The sequence below is a fragment of the Ruditapes philippinarum genome, unplaced genomic scaffold (genome assembly GCF_026571515.1).
Source record: "Ruditapes philippinarum isolate M1 unplaced genomic scaffold, ASM2657151v2 ctg5099_1_1_1_1, whole genome shotgun sequence".
Lineage (NCBI taxonomy): Eukaryota > Metazoa > Mollusca > Bivalvia > Venerida > Veneridae > Ruditapes > Ruditapes philippinarum.
In genome coordinates, this window is record NW_026865797.1 from 67,114 (window position 1) to 77,362 (window position 10,249).

Below are 10,249 nucleotides of genomic sequence, written 5' to 3' on the forward strand. Positions count from 1 at the left end.
GCTAATTAGATTTAATCTCTTGCGACCAATGTGATGCTTATAACACACAACAATGCATCCTTATATATAAGTTTATTAATACGTAAAGAAGCCAATCATTATAAAACATACAACTCAATGCAATAACTCAAAGGACAACGTGAGTCATGACTTTACATATGGTGAACTTTATATAATATAGTTAGCTATTTATTTTTTGACATAAGAAAAATGCGTATAATAAACAACACGTACAAAAAGAATGATTAATTAAACAAAAAAAATTAAATCTTAATTTACGAAAAGCAGTGTCAGAGGTACATTTAGTTTAATTAATGGTAATTCTAAAAGAAAAGAATCTGTATGGATGTCCAAATTGAAATCAGACCACAGGAAAAGTCTCTGTTTGTCATCCATGATTTACCTTGTATTTCTAATTACTGATCGGTCAATCTTCACTCGTGTACATTTTTTCTGATATTTAGTGACAATTAATTATCATCAAGTATCAGGTATTTTTTGTTTGTTTTTACTTTAGAGGCAGTGAGATAACAGCTAAACGATTCCGAGATTGGGGAAATTTGAAATATGCTTTACGATCAGTAGAGAGGTATGCCGATTGGATCAACCATGTTTTTATTGTAACAAATGGCCAGGTACCAAACTGGTTAAACACCGGGTACCATAAAGTCTCCATAGTGAAACATTCGGTAAGACGATTTAAATAAGATAACGTCTTAGTTTTTGTTATTGTTGTTGTTTTTCTTGTTGTTGTTGTTGTTGTTGTTGCTTTTATTTTGCATCAACGATGTTAAAAAACCGAGATATTGATAAGTGTTTATTCTGTGTACAAGAAAACTAAAGGAAATACCTTGGTTAAAGACACGACCTAAAATATTATCTGAATTATGGCAATTTTAGTCTTGATTGATCACTTAGTAAACATGTAACGATTCTGAATACTGTTTGGACTCCTTTCTGCAGTAGGTTTTGAAACAACAGGGCTAAAACAGGCTCCTGTTTTGAAAGTATTACTTCATAGTGATTTACTTTTTATATGGAAGTCAAAGTACAATTGTGTGTGTGTTTTGCTACAAATTGTATCACAACCGACACTTCGGACATGCGGTGATAATAATCTTATTTTCTTTTTATTTCAGTTCATAATCAAGACAATATTAAACATAGGTTTTCGCCTTTCTTAATAAACGAAAAACATTAGTTTCTTGGGTATAACTTTACAACATGCTTTTTTGTTAATCCTGATCAGTTTTCTTTTTTCAGGAATTTTTTAGAAACTTAAGTCACCTGCCCACATTTAATGCTGGTGCTATAGCATGCCATGTTCATCGTATACCACGTTTGTCTAAAAGTTTTTTGTACATGAATGATGATTTTTTCTTTGGCAAACCAGTTGGATTGGAGGATTTTTATACCAACGAAACAGGCTTCAAAGTAAGTGTCTATTTATTTAAATACAGTCGACAGTTGTATTTTAATTTAAAAGTCTTTTTCATAAATGACATGCATTGTGCAATAAGGGAAATATAAAGTCTCGTGTATAGCTTATACAATTACACGACGTCCAGTTAAGGGTTTCAGCAGACAGATATATTGAAATATTGTGAAGCTCATTGAAAATTAATCCTATAAATATAACACTGTGGACATTTCTTTTATCCATTAACAGATCAGATTTGGTGCTGAAAAGGTTCCAAATTACATGGACAAATGTAACAAATTTAACTTATACAGAAGACATATTGAGAAGTTTTGTAATAACAGCAGTGGTTGCGAATGGAATGGCAAATATTGTTACCCTACCGAGCAGACACAGTCTAGATTAATAATGAGTTTTAACGGACCATTTTCTGGAAGTCTTGTGTATACTTCAATAGCATTTGACAAAGCGTTTGGGCATGCGCAACGAGGAGTTCCGGCGCATGCGCCTTACATTACTGACGTAGACACAATGGACGCTCTACAGGATCGGTAAATTATTTGTATGAAAGTTGACCAAGATTCTAAATGATGTCAATATATAGATTTTTAAAGCGTAATTCGTAACTAAATCATTCATTTATACAATAACTAGTGATTCTTGCTCACATACTTATTTTATTTTACGATGAGCTTAATACATCTTTTTAATCGCCTATAAAGTAACTTCTAGCAAAAAAAGAGTATTTGGCGAAGAGTTATACTCATCTAGAGAGAGAAATTATCAGCTTTAAATTTATTGTATTATAAAACCATTTGTTATTGCATGCTTAAGTTCTATAAATTTGTAAGGACGATTATCACCGCCTCATTTATAAGAAATATTTTTTATAAGGTTTCCAAAAGAATGGGAGAGAACATCTTCTAACAGGTTTCGTGACCCACACAGTTTTCAACACGGGTTTGCATATTATCATTTCTTGATGTTACCAAAGACAAATACATGCCGTGAGGAAATAAGGAGACCAATGTAAGTAATAGAACAAAATAAACTTAACGGCTTATTAATATCTATAGAAATTCTACATCTCAAAAACGTTTATTTTTTCAGTTTCTTTTAAACGGTATTCATAATATTAAAACATTTAAAACACAAATTGGCCTTTTATAAAAAATTTTTTTTTTATTTCTGATGCTAAGTACGCCTTCAATGATTTTTGGGAACGCCAACTCTCTTATGTTGTATAAATTTGTAGTTCGAACCTTTTGCTTTTTATTAACAACTACAGCACCCATGTAAATACAGTAAATTTTTTTTTCGATAAATCTTTGTCTTATAAATGTTTGCATGTAACATTGTATCTGTTTTGTACAGAAAGAAAAAATATATATATGATTAAACTAAACTAATATTTGTGTGTTCTTGATTTTTATTTTGCCTGCGATGAAAGCCTGAAACATATATGAACCACTCTCGAGTCCGCTTTTTAAAACAGAGTAAAACTAGTGTAATAACCATGGTCATTGGGCGTCCGTGGCCGATTGGTTAAGGTCGTTGACTTCAATCCACTTGCTTCTCACCACTGTGGGTCCGTATCTTGCCATGGATTTTAGAATGTTTTCATGTGAGAAATATGTTTAGCTAGCTTATGGAAATTTGATGCCCGATCCTGCCTGAAATAATGCACTGAGAGTCACCTGAAGTCTTCCTCCACCTGTAAAAGCTGAAAAACGCCAAATGAACTTTAATGTGTTGGGTGTGACTTTAACCCAACCCCCAAAAGGGTATGGGTGTGGCTTGTGTAAGGCTTCAACCATCCTCGGATACCCAAGATTGATAAACATGTCACATAACATGCAATCAACCGTGGGTAAAATGAATCGATTTGCGTCGATCTATAGCAACAGGTGCTTAAAATATCTACCAATGACATCGCGTTTAACAAATCTATATTCTTCAACAGCGGAGGTAAAAAACAATAAGAAACAAAATGGCAGCGCCCGCGGTTAAAAACTGTTGTACGTGTCTTGCTAAAATCAATTGCAAAAACTATCGCCAAATCAGTTCATCTGCAAGCAGATATCAATCAGAAAGGAAAACATCACGCTGTAAAAATAAATTATCTATACTTTCTTGCTGGAAATCGTTAAATTTTTCGATGTTGAACTTTTCACGTCGTCTATGGTTGTCGCAATATTGTCTGTAATACCGAACGTCGTACAAAACGAGCGTTTTGATTGGTTTTAATCGCCTCATGAAATCGTGAGGCAGCCAATGAAAAAGCTGCCTTTGACACACCTCTAATCGACTGAATATCGGCAAAAAAATCCCAAGGCTGATAAATGTTAATGGTTCGGCCGTGGGTATCCGACGATGGGCTTCAACCGACGATCCATTTTTACTTAAAAGAAAATCTTCTCGTGGATCAAGATGTCTTCGTCATTATAAATAGTGTTATTGTATAAATAGAACAGTTTTGTATAATCTTATAAAAAAAATTTTTTTTATATATGTTTGTATATTAACAGTAAAGGGACATAAATTGTTTTTCACGTTATCTTTGACGTCACGCGTATTAATGTAACTTGGTTTATTCAAAATGTTAAATTTTCAATTTACAATTTCTTGAAAGAAAATATTGAAATAACAGTGAATTAAGTGGGGATTTTATTGTATTAGAGATGATAAATAAGTAATTAAAGTCTTATATATTTACAGAGCGACGAGTTACAAAGATTATGATGACTATGCATATTTTGCTACTGGGAACTTTCATCATTTGCAGACGTCGCTGGCCAACCTTTTGAGTAAAAAGAATAAGTATGAAACATACATTCAACATCACCCGTTTCTTTTTTTCAAAGCTAAAAAAAATCATTTTAAAAATCCAAATAATATGTACTAATTACGTAGAAAATCAGTTATGTTTACCCATACATTTGAATTGTTTAAAATATTTTTTCATTATTTTAGCTCAATTATTCGAAGAATAGGGAGTACTATTGGTCGACGTCGCCGTCCACTTTAAAGGTTAAAGTTTTGCGTGCAAGTTGATATCTCTAAAACTGATCAATATAAATGTTACGGTGCCACACTGAATGTACCGTCAATGGAGAAATTAACTACAAACTAAAAATGTAACCAAATATCTTGATAGATTGTGGATGCGAAACAGTTCACTCAAACTTTTTTTTGATCTTCTTTTTCTTCATATGATGCGTTGATCATATAGTTAACAGTAGTTTTGATCAAGCTGATCATTATTCATATTTACTTACCGTTAAAGCCATCAAATCAAGACCGCCTCAAAACTTGTGTGGTTGGGTTGGGCGATTTCAATTGTCGTAGGTTTAAAATTTATTTTCGAAGTATTAAAACTTTTTTCAATTAGATGTGGTAGTCTCTTTGTTGACGAACTGACGTATGCGACTTAATCTCGTATTCCACAAACTGTCGTATTTGACAAGTTATCGTGCACCGCTCTAAAACTATACAGACGGGAATAAGTTGCTTGTTCATTTTAATTATCATACACGATGGACACAGGATTCATTACTCTGAGTTACCTTTTTCTAGGGTTATGTCCTTTTTCTTTCTGTCAAGAAAAAAAGTCTCCTCACTCCCTAGTATTCTTATAGACCATCAATGTTTCCTAAGTGGGTCAGTGACAAAAAGCAATAATTAACAAGTTTACTTTTTGCAGAATTGAATTTAGTAAATATTGACCTGTAGGACTAAATAGCTACCATTTCATTTTTAAGATATCCGTTTTAATTAAAATGTTACTATATCGATATTAAAATTGAATAAAATTTAATGTACATTTTACTATTTCAGGAAGTTCATTTGTATAAATGATCACATGGGTAACAAAGTGAGTGACGTGGACGTTGCGCGTAACGGTGACGTCATAACAAAATTCTTCAAAGAATATTTCCCAGAACGTTCAAAGTTTGAAAATGAAATGTGAATTAATAAAAGAATCATATTTAATTGAACAAACTGTGTTGCCATGAAATACAAAAGTGAAAATCAAAGGCTTGAATAAACACAAATATCGCTGTGGCCGGATGTTGCTAAACTTCAAATAAAACCTGTTTTCATGTTAAAAATGTTGTGCTTAAACGGTGCTTTCGAGCGTGGATTGTATCTTGCCTTTACCCATGCGTGCATGAACATACTTCATCAATTATCCGAACCAGCAGCATTTTCAATTTTAGAGACTATTCTAAAACATTCATTTCATCAGAACAGGACATACCTTTCAATTCTGATTTATATATAGAACATCATCATGTACATAATTTTTTTTTTCAAGTAATTATAACATGTACTTGTCAGTACATGTACCATCAATATAAAAGAAATCAAATACTATTTTTTTTCAAGTAACATGTACTTGTCATACATGTACGAAATCAATAATATAGATACTATTAAGAAATCAATAATTGTAATGAAACTTCAGTTGATTGACAGGAAGCTTAGTTAAGTGAGGATGGACAAATTTCAGAAGAAGAACCAAAACAAATTTTGATCTATCATTAAACATTATTTTATAGAAGTTGCTGAAGTTCTAACTGTCATAGCATTTTACCGCCAGTCATGAAATATTTATTTTCAAATCACTCGATGATAATAAAGTATTTAGATAAAGAAAAACTTAAATACAATGTATCCTCTATATATCATTGATCATTTTAAAATCTCCTCAGTTTGCTATCAAAAGACAATATTTAAAACCTTATTAACGACATTCAAAAGCGGTATCAGTACTTAACTTTGTTTGCTTTTTTGTTGGCTTTGAGATTTAATAAAAAAAAATTCTGAACTCTACAGTATCTTAAATCTCATGATTTTCATTGAACATCAGAAATTTTGTGCCAGATTCCGACCAATCTAATACCACTGTTCTGTGTTTGAATTAAAAAAAACAAATCTTTGTATCACAGTTTGGGAACATATCTGTTGAAAATGTGTCAGAGTTTAATCGTATACATATGCATGCACAGTGCGTTAACTGTAGTGCAGGTATTAGTTACCCGCACTCCAGAGCATGCCCATGGATTGGCTCATTTTTTGTCTTGTGACGACAGAGAAAGTGATAGAAACATAGTATTCAAATGATCTTTTATTGGTTTACAACATTTAAACAAATAAAACCCATTAACAATATTTTACATCATGCAGTTTCTTTGTAATGAGGGCATAAGTGCAGACTTTAAGTAGCTATAAAAGCTTTTCCACTTAAAAATGCATATATAAATTTGCACCGTTTGATTCTAATACCATATCATCTAGACAAAAAATAACTAACAGACATTAACTTAAAAGGGAAATTTTTACTTGGATTGTCTTTGATTTGTATTTTATTGTTACTCAACGTCTTTATACATAAAATACCAATACCCAGTCAGAAAAGACGAGTCCGCGAAGTATTTCAACAAAAACTGGACAATTTTGATCACTGTAAATGATGCGTATTTGGACTTCTTTCAAAACTGGATTCATTTCTACAATAAGCTACATGTAGACTACCCCATGATAGTCATTGCCGAGGACGATGTTGTGTTTTTTTAAACTTTGCCAACTAAATGGAAGACCAAGATACACTCTTGTTAGGAGCTGGAGGATTTCACTTAGGTCGGCTGTTGTATATGGATCTAAAGGTTTCATGGAACTTGCTTCGGGCAGGCCAACTTATATTCTAAGATATTTAGAGAAAGGAACGAATATTCTTTACGCAGACACAGTTTCCGTTTGGTTAAATGACCCAAATCCATTTTTCCAGGGACAATATGATGCAGCTTGACGGTCCTAGAAATTTATGCACCGGGCTGATGGCCATCAAAAGCAATAATGAGTCTATACAACTAATGAAAAAGTGGTATGTGGGCGTTTAAAATTATATGTTGCATTTGTTGCATTTTTGGTACCAGTTTTTTTTTTCCTTCTAAATATTATGATACTGCTCGATAGTTACATTTATGATATTATTCGGCAAATTAATAGTAACTTCTTTGATCATTTTACCATCTATAGATTGTGAAGATTTACATTATATTTCATTTAGTAGAGTAAGGATGCTTATCAAGTCATTCTCAGTAGTCAAAACAGTGTATATAGACAGGGGCAAAAATGCACTGTCATTTCCCTTGTATATGTGCGACTCATACGGTTGTCCACATGATATTTCTTGTAGTTATTTATAGATTCTGATTAATTTTCCATCTAATTCAAGCAGGTTTTCATCTAACTCAAGACATAAATAAAATCTACATCCCTAGCAAACCAAATGATCGATGGATAGGGGCCAATTTCGCCACCAGTAGCATGATTTGAGCAAACTTGGTAGAAGTTTACAGGTCAACTATCTCATCTAATCTCAAAGGCCTTGTTATTTCTTCCCAAAAAGAAATTTGAAAGTTGTTTTTTTTTTCTATGTAAAACAACGGGAAAAAGTTACCCTTGTGGCTATAAGTACCTCACAACCACGATATAAAACAAGCAAATTCGTTGAATTTATATCCCCCGCCGAGTACTGCTTTTTTTTACACAACAACTGAAGACATAAGGCTTTATTTATATATTAATCATGGCATAAACAGTAATATTCTTTGAACTTGATAAATATTCAGGGCAATAACAGAGCCATAACATTGTGTTAAATAGTAATATCTGGAAATGCCAATGAGATGTATGCATACTACATAACTAATCAAGGGCCATAAATCTGAGTTATAAGTATCAGACCGGAACAAGGCGACTTTATGCACATCTCTTCTAAGTATCCCATAAAGTTTCATTGAATTCTAGCCAGTAGTTACAGAGAAGTAGCACGGAAACGATTATTGCTCTGGTTGTATACTGCCTAAGTTATCAAAGGTCATAACTCTAAGTTAAAATGTCTGACCCGAACAAGGCGACAATATGCGCATCTCCTCTTGGTATTGAAGGTTCCCATAAAGTTTCATTGAATCCCCCCCCCCCCAGTAGTTGCAGAGAAGTAGTGAGGAAACGAATATTTTTCTATATGGATACTGCATAACTAATCAAGGGCCATAACTCTGAGTTAAAGTGTCTGACCCCAACAAGGCAATGATATGCGCATCTTCTCTTAGTATTGAAGGTTCCCATAAAGTTTCATTGAATTCCAGCCAGTAGTTGCAGAGAAGTAGCGCGGTAGAGATTTTTGCTCTATATGCATACTTCATAACTAATCAAGGGCCATAACTCTGAGTTTAAGTGTCTGACCCGAACAAAGCGACGATATGTGCATCTCCTCTTGGTATTAAAGGTTCCCATAAAGTTTCGTTGAATTCCAGCCAGTAGTTGCAGAGAAGTAGCGCAGAAACAATTATTTCTCTATATGCATACTGCACAACTAATCAAGGGCCATAACTCTGAGTTAAAGTGTCTGACCGCAACAAGGCAATGATATGCGCATCTCCTCTAGGTATTGAAGATTCCCATAAAGTTTCGTTGAATTCCAGTCAGTAGTTGCAGAGAACTAGCGCAGAAACGATTTTTACTCCATATGCATACTGCATTTTTAATCAAGGGCTATAACTCTGAGTTAAAGTGTCTGACCGGAACGGCTGACGATATGCGCATCTCCTCTTGGCATTGAAGGTTCCCATAAAGTTTCGTTGAATTCCAGCCAGTAGTTGCAGAGCAGTAGTGCGGAAACAATTTTTACTCTATATGCATACAACATAACTAATCAAGGGCCATAACTCTGAGTCAAAGGGTCTGACCGGAACAAGCTGACGATATGCGCATCTCCTCTTGATATTTATGATTCCCATAAAGTTTCGCTGAATTCCAGCCAGTAGTTGCAGAGAACTACTCCGGAAACGAAATTCGGACGGACGAATGGACGGACAACGCCAAAACTATATCCCCCTCCCGATTCCATCGGCGGGGGATAATAAATGTAAGCAGTGTTTAACGCGTAATTCAAAGGAATGTGAGGATTTCTTGCCGTGTTTATTTGAACCCCATTAGAGTAAAACCTTTGTTTACTTGAGCATGAAACTTTCCTCTCACCGCTTAGTACTGCTTGGTACTAGGAACGGATACAGAAGTACAATATATGTCTATAACGTTATAGCTTCCTTTACAATCAACGTAAAATACATTCTGTATAGACTAAAAGGCCAATTATACATGACAAATTTCTTAAATCTATAATACATTACCAAATTTATTTAAAGTCGCTAGGGTGCAAATAACAACAAGCATTAGCCATCATAATTCTAAAAAGCTTAACATTCCAAATAAGTTTCATTAAAATTTGCCCACTGAAGTATTAGGAGAAGCACCGGCCATTATTGTCAATTAAGGTCCGTGGAAGAAGGTTGCAATTACAATTTGTTTCTATTTTTAGCTTTCTTTTCCAGTTCAGATTGTATTGTAGTAGGCTTTCCAATGTGTTATTCCAATTAAATTCCATCCAAGTCAGTCCTGTGGTTATTAAGGATTATCCCATCTTTTACTCGAATAAACATAGCAGCTTGGAGTTTCTTGTGACAAAAAAATCCACAAATATTAATTTTTGCTAAACATTGGGCCATAACTGTTCTGATCTCCAATTAATTTGCGGCAATTTACCAAAGTGCGTTTATTCACATGCTCACAAAAGTTCTTGGAAAGATTCATGGCTGTTAAAGTTTTATCAGGGGCCATAACTCTGCTGATCTCTAAAAATTTATGTCAAAAAAGCCGAAGTGCTCGAGTTCAAGTGCTGAAAACCATTCTTAGAAAGTTTTACAACACTTACAGTTTTAATGTTTTGGAGATATGAAAGACAGACTGGGACATTGATCA

At 33.7% G+C, this 10,249-nt stretch overlaps 1 protein-coding gene across 1 annotated transcript; it reads left to right on the plus strand.

The window, feature by feature from the left end:
* The first annotated feature begins 1,277 nt into the window (after positions 1 to 1,277).
* Positions 1,278 to 5,772, plus strand: LOC132730370 (N-acetylglucosamine-1-phosphotransferase subunits alpha/beta-like). Its single transcript, XM_060716277.1, has 5 exons — positions 1,278 to 1,434; positions 1,670 to 1,971; positions 2,315 to 2,449; positions 4,139 to 4,240; positions 5,258 to 5,772. The coding sequence occupies exons 1-5, from the start codon at positions 1,363 to 1,365 to the stop codon at positions 5,388 to 5,390; spliced, it is 744 nt and encodes a 247-aa protein (XP_060572260.1). The 5' UTR covers positions 1,278 to 1,362; the 3' UTR covers positions 5,391 to 5,772.
* Positions 5,773 to 10,249: the final 4,477 nt, after the last annotated feature.

Bases quoted from the DNA above. Each gene is read 5' to 3' on its own strand.
- LOC132730370 (XM_060716277.1), top strand. From the start codon at position 1,363: ATGAATGATGATTTTTTCTTTGGCAAACCAGTTGGATTGGAGGATTTT. The intron at 2,450-4,138 runs GTAAGTAATAGA...ATATATTTACAG, and splicing joins GAGGAAATAAGGAGACCAAT to AGCGACGAGTTACAAAGATT. The intron at 4,241-5,257 runs GTATGAAACATA...TTACTATTTCAG, and splicing joins CTTTTGAGTAAAAAGAATAA to GAAGTTCATTTGTATAAATG.